This window comes from Artibeus jamaicensis, unplaced genomic scaffold (genome assembly GCF_021234435.1).
Source record: "Artibeus jamaicensis isolate MK-2021 breed Jamaican fruit bat unplaced genomic scaffold, CSHL_Jam_final contig_384, whole genome shotgun sequence".
NCBI classification, from domain to species: Eukaryota; Metazoa; Chordata; class Mammalia; order Chiroptera; family Phyllostomidae; genus Artibeus; species Artibeus jamaicensis.
This window is the reverse complement of record NW_026521810.1, coordinates 10,357,645-10,379,713: the sequence shown is the minus strand read 5'-3', so window position 1 is coordinate 10,379,713 and position 22,069 is coordinate 10,357,645. Positions and strand designations below refer to the sequence as shown.

Below are 22,069 nucleotides of genomic sequence, written 5' to 3'. Positions count from 1 at the left end.
ACCAACGCTGTACTAGGGGAGGAAATGTTACCCCGGGGGCCAGATCCTTGTTTTCCCAGTTTTGCCCATTGCTCAGCACCCAGGGCTTTCAACCCTTGTGACCAGTAGCTGGTGCATCATCCTTGCTCAGCTCATGTCTGTCTGACCACCTACCACAACCACATCTCTTGTTCTTAGATTTTCCAGGCACAAACGTGGTGCTGCACCCTGGTCCCCCATCCCCATATGCCAGTTCTCTGTGGCCTCTTTATTTGTTTGAGGCCACCCTTCCACTTTCATCAAAGCAGGCGAGGGGCTGGCAGTAGTGGCAGAACACTCCCTGGGTGGCTGGACTTCCTGTTAGCTACTGATCTCCATGGAGACGCCAAGACCCCATTATCACCCTTCCACCTTTACAAATACAGCCAAGAAGAGCGTGCCTATCACCAAAATGTGACCACTGGCAGCCCCTGGGTAGAAGCATTCCACATGATTTCTATTTTCACTTTTGACACTTTGGGATTTTCTAAAATATATTTAAATGTTTAAATTAATCATTTCTATATTGAGAATTTTTTGAGAAAACTCATAACTCCTGCTGTCAGATGAGAATATGATATTCAAGGGAAATATACAGAAAGAGTGAAGTAACTAGCAGGTGTTAGTGTGTGGTGTGTGTGCACACACGTGTGAACGGAATGCTGCATATTTGGAGAGTAAAACTTCTCAAACAGCAGCTCCCCTGCCTTGCTCTGCTGTGTGTCATCCCTCAGGCTTCTAGTGCCACTGCTTTGTCTAGTGCTGTGGCCCGTGGTCCTCCTTGTGGGGCACAGAAAGGGAAGTGGAGAAATCAGCGATTGTTCTTTCTCTGTTTCTGGTGGTTGCTCTGGCTCTGGGCTCCAGGTGCCTCTGGCAGTTTCCCCTGGCCCCCGGCCCTCCTCCCCATCTTGTGTCCTCTGGTCCTAAGGGCAGTTCTGATTTTCTGCTATTATTAATCTCTGGATTCCCTTTCATTCCTCTTTTTACTCTTTCAGCTCTTTAAACTATTTGTAACTACCTCCATGAATTAAATCCCATCTGTCTGAAATGTGTAACCCGGTTTCTGTCTTCCAAACTGGATTTAGCTAATCCAGTAACCAAGCATTTTTTTAGCATCATCCTGGAGCTGTTAGTGTAGGCAGCTATTTAGGTATTAACAAAAGAGAAGGGAGCTAACGTGGCTAAGCCAGGGACAGCTATATCCTCTGCCAAAGGGATATTAATCCCCAAGCAGGCAGAAAAGACACATTTAAAAAAAAATTATTTATTTACCTTTAGAGGGGAAGGGAAGGAGAGAGGGAGAAAAACATCAATGTATGGTTGCCCTTTGCGCATCCCCTGCTAGGAACTGGCCTTCAGGGAACAGGCCTGCAACCCAGGCATGTGCCCTGACTGGGAATCGAACCGTGATTGTCTGGTTCGCAGGCCCGAGCTCAATCCACTGAGCTACACCAGCCAGAGCAAGACATATTTTTTTAAACAAATTGTTTTTATTGATTATGCTATTACAGTTATACTGATTTTACCCCTTTGTTCTCTCCACTCAGCACCCCCCCCCACTCCCTCAGGCAATCCCCCCACCATTGTTCATGTCCGTGGGTCACACATATGTTCTCTGGCTATGCCATTTCCTATACTGAAATTTGTATCTCCCTGGCTATTCCGTAACTACTTACTTGTACTTCTTAATTCCCTCAATTCTTCACCCATCCCCCCACACACTTCTTCCATCTAGCAACCATCAAAACGCTCTCTGTATCCATAATTCTGTCTCTGCTCTTCTTGTTTACTTAGTTTAATTTTTAGATTTAATTGGTGGTACATATGTATTTATTGGCATTTTATTGTTCATAGTCGTGATCTTCTTTTTCTTAAATAAGTCCCTTTAATATTTCATATAATAATAGTTTGGTGATGATGAACTGCTTTAGTTTTTTCTTGTATAGGAAGCTCGTTATCTGCCTTTCAATTTTAAATGATAGCTTTGTTGGGTAGAACAATCTCTGCTGCAGGTCCCTGTTCATCATGACTGAATATTTCTGGCAAGTATTCAAAGGTGTCTTTGCAGGTATCCCTTCTAGCCTGCAAAGTTTCTTTTGAGAAGTCAGCTGACAGTCTTATGGGATCTCCCTGTAAGTAACTAACTTCTCTTCTCTTGCTGCCTTTAAGAGTCTCCCTTTATCCTTAACCTTTGGCATTTTAATTATGATGTGTCTTGAAGTGAGTCTCTTTGCATCCAGCTTGTTTCAGACTCTCTGTGCTTCCTGGACTTGCGTGTCTATTTCCTTCATCACATTAGGGTAGTTTTCTTTCATTATTTTTTCAAACATATTTCCAATTTTTTGATCTTTCTCTTCTCCTTGTGGGACCTCTCTGATGTGAATGTTGGGCTTCTTGAAGTTGTACCAGAGACTGCTTTTACTTTCCTCATTTTCTTGGGTTCTTTTTTCTTCTTGTTGTTCTGTGTGGTTGTTTTTTGCTTCCTTATGTTCCAAATCATTGATTTGATTCTCAGCTTCATTCACTGGGCCATGTTTCTTGGTCTCTGCATTTTGGCAGCCTCCCTGTGTTTGTTTCTATGTATTAGGTAGAATTGCTTTGACTCTGTGTCTTAATAGCGTGGCCTAATGTAGTAGGTGTCCTGGTGGCACAGCCTCCCCTATCACCCAAACTGGCTACTTGAGGTGCTTCTTTCATGTCAGCTGAGTACACCCTCATCTTGTATTTGAACCTTGGCTGCTGTTGACATCAATGAGAGGGATTTATTCAGTCTAGTCAGCTTCAGGGATTGGCTGTGACCACTTACCACCAACTCCCACCCTCCATGGAGGGACAGCTTTCAGGGGCAGGGTGGTGGTGCTCTGACCTAATCTGTAGCTGTCCACTGGGTGCCCCAGGCTCTGGGGTTTCCTGGGTGGTACAGGCCAAGTCCAGCCCCTCCTGCATTTTGCCTGGAACCACCCTGCCTGAGCTATAAAGTAATTTGAAGTGGCTGCTACTTGTGCTGGGCTTGGAGATTTCCAGGTGAAGCCGAAGTGTGAATCTAGGCTGGCTTCTGCTAGTGCCAGACCTGAGGCTGACTAAGACCAGCTGTTGCTTGTTTGATAGGATTTAGGAAGTTGTGAAGCATGATCCAAGGCCAGCCATTCATATGGAAAAGAAGCTTGGGTGGGCCCATAAGTTGGGTAGGGAAGGAGTCTCTGGGAATCTCCAAGAGAGTAGAAGCAGTATTAGTCAAGTTGATGGAGTCTCCAATATGGCACTGGCTGACTCGCTCTGTGGTGGGAGGGTTTAGAAAAGGGACAATGACCTCTGCTTGCCTGGATGCCAGACTGTGGAGGATGGTGAAGGCTGGCGTCATACAGCTGGAACCCGCAGGGGTGAAGAAGGAGGTAGTTAAATGGTTAACCACAAGCTCCAGCTGAATGCGACTGTAACTTTTGCAGAAGAAATATTTATCATTTAGATAGCTGGGAATGGAGCAATTATGCCTGCAGTGTTTCCCTGAGTCTACAAAATGTCCTTGAGCTTTATTCGACTAACTCTTATAAAATAAACATGGAGACCATGTTCAGGGTCATTATCTCTCCATCAGAGGACAATGTCCCACCTGGTCCCTGCTTTTCCTTAGATTGTCTGTGCCTGTGTCTTTCTTAATCTCCCCTCACACCCCTCCCTGCCCCACCCTCGGCACAGGGACCTCCTCCCCATGCAGGTGGCAGCACCAGACACTTCAGTTTCTCCCTGCATGCCACTGCTGCGTTTCAAGTTGCTACCCCAGTGCTGGAGCTCAGAGAGAGTAAGTCTGAGTAGGTGAGTCTGTGTGTGATCTTTGAGTATCTGCTTGTGGCTCCAGCAGTTTCTTCTATTGACTCAATCCCTGTTGGTTTTTGCAGCCAGAAGTTGGGGGGACTCATCTTCCTGGCACTGGAACCCTGGGCTGGGGGGCCTGGTGTGCAATTAGGATTCCTCACTCCCGAGAAATCCCTTCTGAATTTCTATCCAGCACATATGGCTGTGGGACCAACCCATTGAACATCTACACCACTCCACCGGTTTATATGGATGTGGGTTCTTTACTTCCGTTTTTGTCAGACTTCCATTCCACTCAGTTTCTGACAGTTCTGAGTGATGGTTGTCCTATAGTTTAGTTGTAATTTTGATGTGGTTGTGCTAAGAGGTGAGCCATGTTTGCCTACACTGCCATCTTGACTGAAAGTCCTAAAAAGACCCACTTTCCAATCTTCCCATGAACAACCAGCCCTTTCCCATAGATCATGGGGGAGGGGTTGTGGAGAAGGATACATGGTAAAGGGGAAATTCCTTTGCTGGGTGCATGGGCAGTAAAAGTCAGATGACAAAGCAGAACTGTGAGGGTTATGCAGTGGGAGATATTATGGAGCCCATAAAGGGGAGGAGCTAGCCTGGGGAAACCTGGGAAGAGGACTGGATTGGTTAAGGGCATGGAACCCCAGAAGATCCAAGAAAGGGATTGGATAGGTGGAGGGCCCAGCACAAGCCTGTGAAGGATTAGGAAGAAGATTTGTTAGTCTGAAAGAACACCTGCTCTCACCCAAGCCCGAGAAAATGTAATCAAAGTTTAACAGAGGCCCCAGGTGCATCTTCTCCATAGCAACCAAGTGGGCTTGGCTGTGGCAGCCACACGGCTGAAGCAAATGGCTAACTGTGGGCCAGGTGGGAACAGAGACACTCAAAGAACCCACACTAGTGCTGGACACTAGTCTCAGATGCCAGGGTAATGACATGGCAGGTCTGGGTCCTGGCCCTCTTGCTGTGCTTGGTGGGCCCCCAGAGGCTGGTCTTCTTATGTAGTGAGATGGAGCTGAGCCACCTGGTCAGGGATGGGGCAGTGTGGCAGCCTCTTCAGGAGCACCTATGCCCTGTGTGCCCTTCCATTTAATCTTGTCACTCTCACTCAAATCCTCCCACGAATAAGCCCCTGAAATTCTTTTCTTGCAACTTCATTTTCAGATCAGTCCAACAGACCCATCTTGGTCCCAGTCCATGTCCAATAGCAGTTCTGTGTGGGTTCAGCCTCCTCTTCCCACTGTCCACTATGAGGCTCCTGGCTGGCTGCCACAGCAGGCAGGTATGTAATTTTAACACAAAGCTCTGGCCCCAGGAGAGCCTCGCCTTCCCAGCAAGTGAGCCCTCTGGTCAGGACTCCTGACCTCTAGTACTTCCTGGCCTTGAGCCACCCCTGGCCTCTCTAGCTCTGCAGCTCCAGGGCACGGCATGGCCTGTGGGCCTCTGTGTTCTGTACACCTAAGGAGCCCGAGTCCTCAGGCCAAGCCAACACCACAGCCATGACTCTGGACTGTCCACATTGAAGGACACCTTTGAGACATTAAACCTTCATCTTTAGGATACGGAAACAAAAATATCACAGAAGCACAGGGAAGTGATCTGCCCAGGGTCACACAGTGATTTGATGGAACAACCATGGAAAAACATAACTTTTTATCTTAGGTCATTGTAGTTTCCCCTGCAGTTGTAAGAAATGATGCTGAGAGATCTGTGGACTTTTTGCCCAGTTTCCCTCAGTAATAACATCTTTCAAAACCACCGTGCAGCCTCACAACCAGGATACAGACATGGATACAGTCCACTGATCCTGTTCCTGTTATACTCATCCCTATTTGTCTGAGTGTGTGTTCATGTGCAGAAGTCAGAAGTAGTATCTTTGTTTAGTTCTTCACAATTTTATCATGTGTGGATGAGTGTATCCACTACCGGAGTCAGTATTGTACAGCTGTGGCTCCATCTCTCTGTTCCGGATCCCTAACTGTCCTTAACAAGCACACCCAGGTTGAGGATTACCTGTGTTTCTAAAGCTTATACAATGTATCCATAAATATTTTTGTTAGTAAGGACTGGAAAGGCATGACAAGCAACATAAATATCAAACTGCTGATAGTATCAGTTAGAAACAATATCTATCACCAGACCATCAGGAGGTACAGACCCCGGTGCACACTACATTCTTTGTTTTGACAATCATTAGTGCCTGACTTATACTATAAAAAGGGACTGCATTCCTGGCCAGGTGGCTCAGTTGGTGAGGGCGTTGTCCCGATACACCAAGGCTGCAGGTTGGACCTGCCGTCAGGGCACATACTGTGGTCAGCCACTGAATGCATGAATAAGTGGAACAACAAATTGGGCTCTCTCTCTCCCTCCTTCCCCCTTTCTATCTCTCTAGACCAGAAGTCTTTGATTTTAGTTTTGGATTATTCAATCCTAGTGTACAGGCAACAATTACTCTTAATGGGCTGTTGGTTAACATTTGGTTTCAGCCACGGCTGGCGTGGATCAGTGGACTGCACAACAGCCTGTGGATTGAAGGATCACTGGTTCGATTCCTCATCAGGGCACATGCCTGTGTTGTGGGCCAGTTGGGGGCATGCAGGAGCCAACGGATCTATGTCCTCCCCCCCCATTTCTCCCTCCTTTCTCCCCTCTCCAAAATAAATAAATAAACAAACAAACGAATGAAATATTTACTTATTTAGTACTAATAAATTTATTACTAATATGAAAAGTGTAATTTCTCTTATATATGCATCATGATGTGGGATCCAAAAGGACCATTTTTAGTTCTTTAAGAATTCATGGTACACAGATTCTTGATGTGGACACAAGACCCCAAAGTGGCTCTGTCAACTCTGAGTGTCCTCCCACCTGTTTGGGAGGCCAGGGTGGCCAGGGTAGGCACAAGGACCTGCCAGCCCCTGCTTAACGGCCCGCCTCCGCCCTGAGCTCCTCATCCTCTGTAGAATCATAGTAATGGCTGCACTCTCTGACAGCCCAGCTCCTGTCACCTGTCACGCCAACCTGGCTGCTATTGCCTCCTAAAATCGCAATTGCTTCTAGTCTAGGACCCTTTCCTTATGTGGCTTCCAGCATGACTGCCCTTCACACCTGGCTGCACCTCACCCTTTAGAACTTCAGCTGGAGCCACTTTAGGCTGGGGAAGGGCATGTAGTCAACTGCCGACCATTCTGGTAACTTCTGGAGGCCCCACTTTCTAGGAAGCCCTTTGCAGATCTCTTCCTCCCACTTCCAGTGGGAATCAGTGTTTTGTTGCTCTAAGATGTGAACCCTCTGGCCCCTGCCATACCCCACTTCCAGGTTCTTAAGATGGGGAATCTGCCCAGGGCCAAGGATAGAGCAGTCCCTCAACAAACCTGCATGCAACAGAACCCAACCGGAGGGTTTTTGCTGAAGGCAAACATCATGGAGGCTCTCAAAAGGCACATACCATGGCAGACCTTTGCTCCTTGCTTGTGCCCCCTGTCTCCTGAATCCACATTAAGGGAGCCTAGCAAGGAAGGACCCCAGGCTTGACCTGGACCTCATGACCAGACCTCTTACTGCACAAAAATGTCCTTGCTTGGTTTCTCCCCCCCTTGATTTTACTCTCCACCATCCCAGTCCCCCTCTTTAGGAGGGGACTGTGGCCTCAGAGGGCCTTTGAGGGCCTCTTCACATACATGTTAGTCCACAGAGAAATAGATGCAGCCACAGAGAGAGAAAGGTATCTAGGACTGTGGACATTAGAGCAGCTGGGACAGTCTGTCTGCATCCAGCAGCAGAATCCAGCAACAAGTAGAGCCAGATAACAGGGCCGGGGCCCTGAACGCCTGCATAAACCTGTCTTCTCAGAGTCCCTGAGGAAGCTGGAAAACTAGGCAGGTCAGGGGTGCCACTGGAAGTTGCTGGGAACCGGGTGTATCCTGCGCAGACAGAGACTGATTAAGGGCACCTGTTGGCATTAACAATGTGCTGACGACTGCAATTCTCCTATAGCCCTGTGACCGTACAGCCTCATCTTTTCCTTTCTCCCTCAGCTGTCCTGGGAGCTGCCACAGCTCAGCTCCTGCCCAGCTGAGGTGCTTTGTTGCCACACGGGCTCACCCAGGGGCCCAGGAGGCTGTGGGCACTTGGTGAGCAAAGCTGAGCACAAAGGGGCAAGTGCGGTGGAGACACAGCCCCTCCTGACCCCTTGCACACAAAGCAGATCTTTCTCCATGGCTTGGGCCCAGCCATCACCCCACCACAGCAACAGAGGACAGGCAGAGGAGTCTTCTGTGCATACCAGCCCTTTCTTTCAGCCCTGATTCAACATTCTGGGTTGGGAACATTCTGTTCTGGGGCCTCAATTTCCCCATGTGTGTGAGGCAAGGGGCACCTGTCTGTCACCCTCTTCAGCAGGGGCAGCCTTCCCTGGCAAGATTCCCTAGGGCCCTGCTGGGGTCAAGACCCCTCCATCGGTCCCCACCACTTCTGGTTCTGACCCCCTGCATCACCTGGAGGACCAGTCCTCTGGCACTCAAGCAGCCCATCTGCCACCTAGTGGAGCAACTCAGGTAACTGCACCGAACTGTCAACTGGTGTCCTACCTCAAGGTGGCTCCTGAATTATTTTCCCTTAAATGCAGTCTTAACTTGGAGAGGAGAAATAGTTCCATCATCTTAATGGTGGTGAGACTGCTCCCTATGGTTGCTGAAGAAAGGGATGTTACCTGGCACCCCCGGGGTTCTCTCTAGGTTTGATTATGCAAGTCAGTGGTGATCACATTTCACAGGTTCCCAAACCTGCAGCCATTACAGGTGTGTCATGGCTGCCATCCCCTCAGTGCACCTGGAGAGGTGACACGAATGCACCTGACATTACTAACCTTGGCACATAATCACACTATAACAGGGCTGTCAAACTCATTTTCACTGGGGACCACATCAGCCTCGCAGTTGCCTTCAAAGGGCCGAATGTAATTTTAGGGCTGTGTAAATGTAACTACTTCTTAACAGCGAAGCTAGTGCTTGGTGCTGCTGCTGAATAGAAACAAGGGCTGGGACGGATAAAACACGGTGGAGGGCAGCATTGGCCCATGGGCCTTGTGTTTGCCCCCTGTGCACTATAACCAAACTGTATCTGACATCATCCACGTTGGCCTACCTCCATGGTGAAGTACCCGTACCTGGATATCATCACAGTGTAGGGTCAGCATCACGCCAAGTTGTGGGTATGAAGCAAGTCTTGAAGAGTCGACCACCCTTGCCTGAGTTCACAGCCTTCTCTGCCCTCATGATCCCCACATTTGGGCTGAACAAGCTACCTGGCAGAGTTGGCCCCAGGAGAGTCATCCGCAGCATCCCTTCGTCCCAAAGGTGAGAGCAGGTCTCCACATAGAGAAACAAGGGTGTGAGGTGGAGGGTGCCCTGAAAAGAGCTGCAGCAGCCCACTGCCAGCCTCCTCCACACAGAGAGTGGAGAGAACCCCGGCCCATGACACTTAAAGGCCACAGTTGTCCCTCCTGGTCCCAAGTCCAAGTGCCTCTCCAGTTTGCCTGTGACATTTGGAGCTGTGGTTTTAGCAGTTCCCTTAGAAGAGCTCCCTGACACACAGGCTATGGGGGCACTCAGTGCTTGTTTATTAACCCTGCTGTGTGCTGGGCCCAGAACCAGGGGAGGCCCGGAGAGCATGCTGGCCAGCCCTGGTAGCGCCAGCTGTCCATAGTGTGGCCAGCGGCAGGGCCCTAAGAGGCCACCCGAGTTGGCTGAGGCACCGGCGGTGGTGAGCTGGGCTCTTCCTCACTGTAGATGAGGGTCGAGTGTAGAAGGAGCTGCATGGCCCCGTGGAAGTAAAGGGACAGGCATAGAACACCTTTTTCTCCCAGGATGTCAGACGGTGGGATGGAGGCAAGGACTGGGAGGGCAGATCCAGCTGTGCTATAAGTCCCTGCTGGCCGGCTATGGCCTTTGCAAGTTCCTGACCCTAGTGCTGGGAAGGGCACTAAGAGCTGAGGTTGGTGGGGCTGGGCCAGGGAGGGTAGGGACAGGTTAAGACAATAGAAACATTGAAGAGCCAGACCCCAGGTTTGGAGAACGTATAGCCAGTGGGGGACAGCAGCACACACCCACGTGCAGAGGCACCGAGAGGATGGGTGAGGAGAGAGGAGTCGGGGAAAACGACGTACAAGACAAACAAGAGTTGTTGGTGTCAACAAGAGGCTCAGGGCTTCATGTGCCCAGGAAGAGGGGGCAGAATGTCCCCCATGTGCACAAACGCAGCAGCAGGGTCGAGCTGACCACAGCCGTCATCCTGACGCAGGAAGGACTGTCAGGGTTGGGGTGGGACAGCGACACAACTGCACACAAGGCAGGGTCGTACCTGCACTGATGGCTCACTTCCCAAGGAGGCTGGACTTTATCCTGAGGGCAGTGAAGGACTTCGGGCCAAGGAGGGACAGAATCTGATCTGTGGCTGGGGGACGGGCTGGGGGTTCCCGAAGGCAGTACCTGGCTCTGGGGATGCAGGCCCTGTGTGCGGTTCCAGTGATGGCCTAGAGTAGCAAGGAGAGGGTGGACTCCAGACCCCCTCAGCAGGGGCGGCCTCCGGGTCAGGCCAAGAGAAGGCTGGGCTCGAGGGGGAGAGGAAGGGGGAACGAGGGCACCTCTCAGAGCCAGGCCGTTCACTGCTGCGTAGCAAGCCATCCACACTGGGAGTCATCTTCCTCACATAAAACAAAACTGCCAAGGAGAGCAGTGGCCGATCCAACAGTTGGTCCGTCAGTGCCTGGCCAACGTCTGTGCTATCTCCTTGGTGGTAGCCTGGCTATGATGTCCTTGTTCAAGGCAGGAGGAGGAGAGGGAAGAGTGGTGGGTATGGTGGTGTTCACCTGGGTCACCACTTCAGGTGAATGGTCCCCTCAGTGCTGGGGAGAGCAGTTGCCACTGACGCCTTGTGTGCCCCCATCCTTGGAGATGACCTGGCACCGATGATGCTGATGTGAGAGACAAAGACCCTGCCCTTGTGACTCACTGCAGGCCAGCTCCCTCTGCTGGTCCGACCTCCCTCACCTGTCCCAGGCTCATTTCCCCAGAGGCTCCTCAGTAAACCTGCACACACACGGCCCCAGGCTCAGAGTCTGTCCCCAGGAACTTAAGACACACAGTCATGTCTGACCCCTTAGTCAGGAAAGCAAATGTTTCCCAGACCCTTTACCCCCGCCCTGCCTCCCCCCGACGTCTGCTTCCTTCTCAGTGGCCAGAACTGAACCCTCACCAATAGCAGGATCGAGGGAGCAACAAAGAAGCCAGAAATGGGTGTCAGGGGTCCTGCCTGTCACGCACCTTAATTTTTCAGCCTGGAGCTAATGCAAAAGTGGGAAGAGGGTGGCTCAGGGCTGGCTGACATTCCTGGGATGGCATTCTGAATGTTGTGGTAAATGGGTCATATTTTCTGTGTTCTGTGCTTTGAAAACTTTTCCTTAGCTGAAGGGTCAAAGTAAGGAAGAAAATGTGGAGAAACACTCCAGATGGCTGATGTTTAAGGCCTTGACCTATGACTTGAGTGTGCAGCTTCTGGCATGAAATTGGGGTGGTTTCCTCTGTGAAGTGAGGATGTGGTGTCGCTGAGCCTTGGGCACGGGAGCTGGGCCTGGTGGGGGGACTGGGGAGCGGGCGGGGCTGCCCTGCTGCTCGGATCCCCTGGGAGATGCAGGTGCAGGCTCTGGAGCAGGGGTGGGTCAGTGGCCTCAGGTCAGCGGGACACTGTAGGGCTGCTGGCAACCAGTGCTCCCTGGACACCCCTGGTAGGTATGTAACAGTGAAGAGGCATCTAGGTGGGGCTTTGAGTCACCCGGGTGCTTTGTCACTAAGTCCAACAGTCTCCTGTGATAAAATACACATGCAGGGCAGAGACGGGCTGACAATCCTGGCTTAAGCTACACAGAGACAAGCCCCCGGGCAATGAGAATGAGGTCTGCTAGGTCAGGAAGAGTTCTTAGGAGCTAAGCCTTTGATGGGGCACCCTGGCATCACCGTGGATAAGCCACGCCTTTCCCCAGGCAGGAGCTGCTGACCCGTGACTGCTATAGTGTACTGTCTGGGGTGGGACAGAGACAAAGACACAGCCTAGGAAGGTGACAGAGGGCCAGGGGTGTGGGAACAGGGGCCTGCTCCTCCTTCAATATCCCTGGAAGGACCAGCTCCAACCAAGGGAGCATCCGGCTTTGCAGGTTCTGGGGGAAATCAACAGATTGGTGCTGCTTTCTCCCCGTCCATCAGGTCAACCAGAGCCTGTGTGTGGTTCTCCAAGGTTGGCGTCCAGCTTTCCCTGAGATGGGCTCCACTCCCCGTCTGTAACACGGAGGCCAGCAGCATATTCAGGGTGGGGCGGGGGACCCATGCCTGTCATTTAGGGCTTTTCTAGTCTGGCTCTGCTCAACCCCAGAGGAATGCTGTTTTTCACACGTTAATGTTTTATTATTGTTTCATCTTTGAAAGATTGTAGCCCTGTTACTGACTGCCTGGGTCAAAGCCACAAATCCAACCTGCTACCAGCTTGCTTAGCATGGCGCAGGGGTGTGACCGGCAGGCCCCTGTGACCACATGCGTGGTGCTCAGGAAGTGGTGCGGGCTGTCTTGGTCTGAAGTTGTATGACATCCTGAGCCACAGACTTGGGTGCAGGATGCTGGGAGCCCCCTGGGAAAGTGGGGTACATATGGAAAGTGGCGTCCAGATGGGCTAAATATTATGCCCTGGCCCACAGGGTGCACTCCTGCTGGGGCACTTTGGGGTCTTCCATGCAGAAGATGGGAGCCTGGGGAGGGCTGAGAGGAGACCATCCCCCAAGGTAGGAAGGTGGCAGGGAGCTGGGAACTGCGTCAGTTGCAGGTGAAGGGATGGGCAGGGCTCAGGGCTGGGCCCATAGTGTCTGCCCAGAGAATGCGGGGCCTGCAGGGCAGTGGGAGAGGACTGCACCCCAGGGAGAAGAGCAGCAGCAGCGGGCAGAGAGCTGGCACAGGGCCTGCTCCCTGCCCACCGAAGTTCTCCCACCCCCACCCCTGGCCTCACTTGGCCCGGCCAGTGCGTCTTCAGCTTTGCCTCAGCTTGAAGTTCGATTCTGGGACTTGTACCCGAACTCTCCTTCCTAAGGTGGAAATGTTGCCACAAGCCCAAACCCCAGAGACAAATGTGGCCTCCCCATGTGGTTGACCAGCAGGCTGGGCCTTGGAAGCCTCCACTGGGGCTTGTGTGGAAACTGCTGCCAGGACCTGAAAGAGTGGCTGGTTCCAGCTTTTAACACGGCCACAGTGACCCACTCAGTATGTGTTACTGTATAAACACCTTTTATTTGGACAGTGCTCACCCCAGACAGCTGCCAGGCTGGACAGAGAAGTGGTGGTTTTTCAAGACAGTGGGGCAATTAGGAAGTGCAGTCAGTGATAGTGAAGCCAGTTTTCTCTTCAGTGACTCCCTGTCCCCGCCCCCCACCCCAGGAGCAGACAGATTCAGAAGATAGTAACTGTGAGCCCTTGAATTAGCCAGGACAAGTCACTCCACGTCATAGCTTATTTCATTTCAAAGTGACAGCAGGTGCGTGCAGTTACAAGCTATGCCCGACTCGAGAGGCCAAGAGACTCACAGTGGAGCTGAACAGTGTGGAGAAATCCCAGATGCATAGCTTTCTCATGAAAAACATTTACTTTGAAACCAAGCACCTGGATTTTATGTCTCTGTGTGCACAACACCAGTCTTTTTGTTGGGAATGGTCCAAAAGCCAAATGCCGCCCGTGTGTCCAGCCTGTGTGAGCCCCTCACTTTGAAGGCAGCAGAGTGGGGCTTCTTTCTCAGCCTCCTGAAATGTCCCTCGTACAGTGACAGCAGCCTAGAGGAGAATCCTTGCACAAAACATCCTGCCTACTTCCTTGAAGTTCTCGTGAGAGGTAAGGTGGCTTCTGGCCCTTGCAGCGTGTTGGGCAACGCAGGTGTCTGGCAGTCACGCAGTTTCTGAGATGGCCTCCCCTCTCCACCAGTCTCTCTGTATAACAGTTTTGTGGGGTCAATCACGTATTTTCCTGCAAGTCCACCGTCCAAATTGGATCCCAAAGCTGGGGAGGAAAGGGGACGGGACAGGACATGGGGGTGGCAGTGTGTGCTGCAAACCCGAGCCTAACCGCAGGACAGGGAAGGGGCCGCATCTGCACAGGGGTGTGGAGGCATGGATGGCACCATGTTGGTTTTGAGAAACTAAGACTGAACGTGTCCCTTACACCTGCTCTGGGGACCCCAATTGCTGAGACAGTCTCTGTCAAGGTGTGATGCTGGTGGATCAGGATTCTCGATGGTAAGGGCTTTGGAGACTGGTTTCCTGCGAGAGCTACATTCATTGTCAGATAATCCTAAGAGCTGGTTGCTTTCCCAGGCAAAAGACAATAACAGCCTTTTCATATTCATCATAATGGATTAAAATGTCCAAGAGGACATGCAGAGTGTGATTTCATCACTCAGTCTGAAAAGATGGTCTGTCGGTCCCACTGATGTTTTGTTGATCTGCTTATCATCCAGATGGCAAATGCTGGAAAGACCTTTGGGAGCCAATGACCCAGGCTTTAAAAGAGCATTTTGCACAGGGCGGGACTCCTTGTTTCCTCAGTGGTAATAGATGCTGAAGGAGTGGAGGATGTAGAGGAGGGTGGTGATGAAGGCGAAGAACTGGAAGCGGATGAGAGTAACTGTTACAGATAGGTAGTGCTGGATGCTGCCCACCCCTCTGAGGGGCGCTCAGCCCCTGAAGCCCAGGTGGACACGTGCTCTGACCCTGCTGCGACCCCTGTCCACCTGAGGACAGCAGCCACCGACCAACTGCTCCCTCCTCCCTGAAACTGCGCACTGTGGGTGCCCTGAGACTGCACTCCTGGCGTCCTGCTTGGGCCTCAATTACAGGCTTATACTTCCCTACCTGCCATAGAGCAGCTTGTCTCCTTCCCTGCCATGGGCCCTCCCTCTCATGCTGTCCTCTGGTCGAGGTGTCTCCCCCTATCACCTTCTGTCACCATCTGTGCTCTGATGACTCCCACAGTTTCACCCACCAGCCCAGACTCCACTCTGAGACTGTGATCAGCTCCTCAACAAAGTCTCAGAGGCCCCTTCAGCTCTCAATGGTCCGGACTGGGCTCCTGAGATTTCCCCACAAGCTGGACAAGCTCAGTCAACTTCAGGACCCTCATCCTTTCCAGCTCCACACACCAGAAATCTGTGACCTCGCCCCCACTGACTCCTCCCTCCCCTACCCGCCAAGGCCAAAGTCAAAAGTCACCTGACTGCACTGCCTGATGGTCTCGTGCTATGTCCACTTCTCTCTTGCCTCAGTGTCATCATCCCTCACTGGGACTTCTCATGACCTCGACTTGTCCGTTTCTGCCCACTCTGCCCCTCCAATCTGCCCGAAATGAGTATGTGATCTTGCCTAACCATCATGTGATTAAAACCATATGATGGGCCCTGGCCTGGTAGCTCAGTTGGTTAGGGCATCATCCCGATATCCGAAGGTTGTGGGTTCGATCCCTGGTCTGGGCACATACAAGAATCAACCGATGAATGCTTAAATAAATGGAACAACAAATCTATGTTCCTCTCTCTCAAATCAATGCTAAAATATCCTTATGATGACCACCACTTCTCAGGATAGAGTCCCTTGCCCTTAACACATGTTCAAGGCCTGGCCAAATGCTCCAGCCTGTGTCCTGCTATCCACTCACACTCTGTTCTCATTCATTCATTCAACAGATGTCTTTTAGGTACCTGCTGTACTTCAAAAACTACAGGGTTGTAACAATGACCATTCAAAAACTCTTGTCTTCCAGGATCAAGGGTGTCCTTGCCCAGGTCCTGAGGCCAGAGCACATCTTTTGTGTCTCAGGGGCAGTGCGGAGGCCAGTGTGGCTGGAGCAGCTGAGTGAATGGTGCTGGGCCAGGCCACGAAGGGCCGGGGCCTGTCGTTGGGGTGGCAGTTGAGGGAGGTAAAATAGTTCAGTGAGAAGGGCAAGCGGGCAGACCGGCCGGAAAGGCAGCTGAATTCTTGTGGCCACCCTAGTGGGTCATGGTGCTTGCCCGGCACCCGTTCTCATGCTGGGATAGCACCCCATGCTGTACCCTTTGCCACCTAGTCCTATGGGAGCCCCCAGTGACACAGACTTGACCTTTCTGGCCACAGTGAGGGCCAGCTGCGCACTAGAGTCCTGCCTTGGAAGTTTTCAAAGTGGGGTTAAGGAATGTTAGGCCTGTTGGAGGAATAATTGATGTCTGTGAGCTTCCTGCCACGAGAGGGCGCCATTTCACAAAGGGAGAAAGGAGGCCGCTGCAGAGAGACGAGGAGGGAAGGCAAAGAGACCCGGAGTCTGGTCCTTGGCACCCAAGCTCCAGGGGTCCTGCTTGTCCCACCATTTGGCTGGGCCAGCTTGCCTTGGGTCCCATCCGCTGATATATTACTGCTGTGGACTCTGTCACTGAAATAAAAGGACACCTGGACGGTTCAGCCATGCTGAGGAACCTGGGCTCCACTCCACAAACAGTGAGAGCCACTGAAGGATCTTCAATAGGAGAGACAGGTGCTCCAATCTGTGTTTTGCCAAAAATAATAATAATAATAATAATAATCTGAGGGCAGTGAAGTGGATGAAAGAGGTCAGAGGTTGGAAAAATGGAAGACAAGCGGTGACACCTGTACGTGGGCCTGGAACACGTGTTCACACACACATGCGCACACACACACACCTCCTCCATCATCCCCAGGGCTCAGGGGGTCTGTTCCGCAGGAGGCAGAACCAAGCCTCCTGGGGCCCCTCCCCGCGGCGGTCGGGTCTCTGGTCCAGCACCCACCGAGGCTGTGGTGTTTATGAAGTAGTTGTTTAGGTCCTGGGTCTCAGAAACGATGGTGGCGTGGGCCTGCAGGACGGCCGCACTCATGTACAGGATGCCGGTGGTCCCGTGGTACAGGCTGTCCTGGAAGGCAGAGCAAGGCCACATCACGTGGGCACTTACGCAGTGAGCCCTGTCCTCTGAACACACCGCTGGGAAGAGGGAGGGGAAGAGGCAGCCGTGCTCCCCAGCTCCTGCCTTTCGTTTTGCTTTGTTTTGTGGTGTTTCTAATGAAATGTCTATGTGATGAATAATAGTGGGTTAAAAAGCAGCAGTAATGATATCAGTACTAGCCAACATTGATCGATAGCCTATTCTGTGCCGAACTCTAGGTTAAGACTTTTTCTCATTTCTCTCATTCGACTTTGTCAGCAATAAGAGAGTTCCTATTTATCATTAGTAACATTTCAAGGAAATGGAAGCAAGGGTCAGGTCAGTGAACAAATGTCCACGCAGCCCTGGCTGAGTTGCTTGGTTGGTTGGACTGTCATCCCACACATCAAAAGGTTGTGGGTTCGACATGCCTCGGTTGTGGGGTCAACTCCCAGTTGGGCATGAATGGAAGGCAACTGATCGATGTTTCTCTCTCTCTTTTCCTTTCTCTCTTTAAAAATCAATGAACATATCCTCAGGTGAGGATTATAAAGAAGAATAGAAATGGCTGAGCCAGGATTTGATCCCAGGCTGCACTAACTCCAAGCCTATGCTCTTAACCATTAGTGTTATGAAGATCCACAGTGTGCTGGGCACTGTCCCAAGATACACACATGTTGTCTCATTTTACTTCACAGCGAATTTAATGAGACTGCTCCATTATCATCTCTGTTTACAGAGAAGGAAGTTGAGGCTGTGCTCACACACGGTAGAGTTGGCAGAGTTGGCTAATCTGATCTAAGAGTTCAGTATTGGAACTTCTACACTGAACTCTACGCCATGTTCTTTAGCTCCACAAGAATGTTACACAGCCATTAAAAAAGGTCATCATAGGCAAATCGGCATTTTGCATCTCTGAATGGAATAGTCAGTTCAGGAAAACTCATCAAAAGATGAAAAAAAGCATTAGAGAAAAAGTTGATGGGGTAAGACTGTCACACTCTCCAAGAGAAGTGCCACCAGACACTGTGTGAGATGTGACTTGAAGTCACTTATGAAGCATTCTTGCCAGCAAGTTTCAACCCATTTTCAATAAGCCTTTAATACTGACTTTCAGCTTACAGAAAGTTTAGGGACTAGAGGGATGAGTCGAGTTGTGTCAGGAAGAAGCAAACAGACAAATCCAAAAATGGGGGAACTTCTACAGGGCAACTGACCCCATTTCTTCAACAGGTCACGGGGCGGGGGGGAGCCACTCCAGACTAAAGGTGCCTGGAACTGTGGCTGCCAAGTGTGACGCACAGCCCTGCTGAGGATTCCGACTCAAACAGCCAACATGGAAAGAGATATTTCGGACATGACTGGGGAAATCTGAGAGTGACCTGGGTGTTAGATGACACCGAGGAATTACCGTTAACATTGTATATGTGTGGAAATGTAAGGAAGGTGAATATTTTTGGAGGTTAGTGAAGTGTGTGGAATGGAATAACATGAGCTTTGGGATTTGCTTTACAATTCTTCAGGGAAAAGCAAAATCAAGGAGACAAAGTGTGATAAATCTTGATAATGTTGGAATCATTGTTATGGGACATGAGGGTCTGTAATATAACCCTCATACTTTCGTGTATATTTTAAGCTGTTCAATATAGAAAAAATGTAATGGTTATCAAGATGCTGTGACAACATGAAAGAATTAATGATGTAATATTAAATTAAAGAATGTACACCCAAAATTATTGGTTCAGTGTGATTAAAATATATATACATTTTGCACAAAACTCGTACAGACAGAATATGGAAGAATGAACCCAGTGATTATGATAGGACCTTGAGACTGGGGTGACTTTCCCCCTGCTGGCATTTCCTTTGACATTGCTCCACTGATTTTACCCAAATAAAATTTGGGAGGAACATGTCAGGATGTGTGTGACAGAAATACAGTCAACCCTTGACTGATGCGGATTTGAACCGTGTGAGTCCCCTTAAACGTGGACTCTTCTCAATAAATCTTGCAAATGTATTTTCTCTTCCTTATGATTTTCTTAATAATTTTTTCTTTTCTCTAGTTTAATTTATTATAAGAACATGCTATATCCTACCTATAACATACAAACTATGTGTTAATCATCTATGTTATCAGTAAGGCCTCTGGTCAACAACAGGCTATTAGTAATTACATTTTAGGGAGTCAAAAGTTGTAAGTAGATTTTTAACGTGTGGGAGCTCGGGGTCCCTAAGCCCATGCTGTTTAAGGGTCACCTGTACACAGAATGTCATAGGAAGTCATAGGAGGGGAGCACAGTAAGATTTGCTCTGGCAGAGCAGGGCTTCCCTTCCAGTTTAGCAGTAAAAGCATTAACACAAAAAGTCTTGGTTCTATGGGGGCCGCCTCAGAAAGTTGTCTTTCTCCCTCTGCACCCAGAAGACCCATTATCCCCACAACACCCAGGATATCAGTCTTGGGGGAGGCCACGGGCCTGAGTCCCCTCGCGGGTTCTTACCAGAACTCTCCAGGACTCAAATCTCTTATAAAATCCGAACAAGTAAGACAACAGGAACATGAGAGAGATGAGGAACGAGGTCAGTGAGACGTACATCACCCATCCTTGCAGCAGCGGGTTCACCACTTGGGTGGCGGCCACCAGGATCCAGACCCAGCACCCAGACGCCTGTAAGAGAAAACGATTGAAGGAGAGACTTCATTTGCTTGTGTGGGGTGCATTTCCCTGTGCAGGGTCTTTCTCCACTGTCTCTGGTTAAAAGTTCTTCAGGTGAAGTTAGATGGAAATTGAGGGAAGGCTGGCCCCCTGAGTCACAGTAAATTTTGTTAGAAAACCAAGGGGTTAACACGGAGGTTGCCCACAGAAGGACTTGGCTAAACCTGGCCTGTGGACATATTTTCTTGGCCCAAACAGTGTTGGCATCTACTGCTTTTTAAATGTGGCTGAATGAATGGCCAACACTTAAAATAAGACATTTCACATGAGAAATCCAGATTTCAGCCATTTCTTGAGAAATGGGCTAGAGTGAACCCATATCCCAGTCAAGAACAGGCTGAAATGACCAAGTGTTCTCAGGGGACCCCAGCTCCCTCCCCTGCAACCCCACACCACCGTGTGGCACGTTGTGTTGCTCACTTTCACTGTGGAAGAGTACTCTCCTTCTCCTGGCTCCTTTCACCCACTGACAGTGCCTGCCTGGCCCTGTGGGCGCCTGGGTTCATGCTCCTTCCCCCAGGTTATAGTGTCTGATGCCCTTGGGGTCCATTACCAGCTGGACAATACAGTTCCAGTTCAATCACCTCTCAACTGTGTTCAGCCATTTATTGCACCCTTGGTGGAGAACAAAACCTTTTTCCTGTCTTCTCTGGGTTCTGCCTTTGCTTTTGGGCAACACGGCTTATACCCCTGTTGGTGAGCCCGGGGAGGAAAAAGATGCCTGTCTAGTCAGAAGCCTCGAGGAGAGGGTCAGCAAGGCTCCACGTGGTTTTGTTGTTGGTTTGTCTCTGGTTCTCTGAGTAACTCTGCTTCCTGGGCCCTCCTTAGTATGTCCTTGCTAGCCTCCTCTTTCTCTTTCTTTCTCTTTATTTTTAATCTTCACAGAAGGATATGTTTATTGATTTGAGAGAGAGAGAGGAAGGGAGAGAGATAAACATCGATTGATTGCCTCCCATATGAGCCACGACCAGGGATTGAACCCACAACATTTTGGTGTCTGGATGTTCCAATCAACAGAGCTGCCTAGCCAGGCCTGTCCCTCTCTTTGCTCCTGTTAAATCTGTGCTTTAAGGGACCACATAGGCTGGATCCCGGGAACCAACTGCCAGCCCATTTCCCTCAGTGACCTTTGGCCCCACACATTCACCTGTTGGCCTACCAGATGTCTCAACTCTCTGTAGAGGCCACTCCTGCACTTGCGTGATGCTGAAAGTGAGTTCCTCATTACACCTCACTGGCCTCACCTGGCCCTATTCCTCAAGCACCTCAAATCCAACAGGTACAAAACTTGAACTCATTGTCACTCCCAGATTCTTTCAGAACCCACCTTTTCCAGCATCTGCTGAGAATGGCCCTCCCTCAGGAGAAAGAACTAGGGAGTTGGGAATCGGTGTACAGAGGCCTCCAAAGATACTGATAATGTCCCACTGCTTGTGCTGCACAGTGAGCACACAGGAATTTATCTTTTATAAAGTAATAAAATAATCTGACAAAGAAGAAGACCGCACTGGGTACGAGCACTGGAGATTTAGGGTGATGGCGGGGAGCTGAGGCTTCCTCCTCGGTTTGTATTTGAAGTCACATCACCAGCTTTTGAACTTTCTATAGAGTCACTGTAATCAAAAGGGTTGTTGGTGCAGGTGACACATTTCTGCCCACCTCCAGAGGCAGCTCCCCTCCTTCCCAGGTCTGTCGCCTTTCCACACAAAGTTCCGAATCAGCTTGTCAATGTCTGAATGGGATTTTGGTTGTGTTGAATCTAGAAATTGATTCAGAGAGAACTGACATCTGTTCTATATTGAGTCTTGGAATCTATGAACATGGCATGCCTCTCTAATTATTAAGATGCTCTTTGAATTTTTTAAATCAATACTTTTTCATCTGGGGCATTACAGATGCTGTGCACATTTTCTCATATTTATGCCTTAGTATTATTTGATTTTGGGGGAGCTACTGCAAATAGCATTGCTTAACATTTAAAGAACTTCCCCAACTGTTCATTGCTAGTGGACAGAAGCAGGCTTGATTTTGTGTTGGCCGTGTATCCTGCCACTTGCTGAACTCACTTACTACTAGTTCAAAAGGGGCTTTTGTTTTTGTCTTTTTGGTGGTGGTTTGGTATATTGCTTGGAATTTTCTGTGTATAATTACTAATGAAATTGAGCTTATTTTCACATATTTCCTTTTATGTGAAATTTTTTATTTTTTCCAAACTTATGTTTATCTTTTCTTATTGATTCACAGAGGTTCTTTCTAATATGTGGCTCTCACTGACTACTATAAAATCACAAATGTATTCTGCCAGCATGTCTCACACAGTTTGTGGTATCTTTTGATGAACTGAGTTTTTAATTTTAATATAATTAAATATTCCAATCATTTTCTTTATACTGTGCTTTTTGGGTCAAGTTTAAGAAACCTTTCCCTATCTTGAGTTATGAGGACATTCTTGCATCTCAGATATTCCTTTGGGAATATCTTCTTTCTCTCTGAAGTACAACCTTTTTCCTTCT

The 22,069-nt window shown here is 49.7% G+C and overlaps 1 protein-coding gene across 1 annotated transcript in view; it reads right to left on the bottom strand.

Moving 5' to 3' along the window:
- Window positions 1–13,158: 13,158 nt before the first annotated feature.
- Window positions 13,159–22,069, bottom strand: part of MALL (mal, T cell differentiation protein like) — a 28,486-nt gene continuing 19,575 nt past the window's right edge. Inside the window, exons 3-5 of the mRNA XM_037148429.2 lie at window positions 19,341–19,508; window positions 16,708–16,830; window positions 13,159–14,541 (exon numbers count right to left, since the gene is read on the bottom strand). Coding sequence (XP_037004324.2) covers window positions 14,479–14,541; window positions 16,708–16,830; window positions 19,341–19,508 — 354 coding nt within the window. The 3' untranslated portion in view covers window positions 13,159–14,478. The remainder of the gene's footprint in view (window positions 14,542–16,707; window positions 16,831–19,340; window positions 19,509–22,069) is intronic.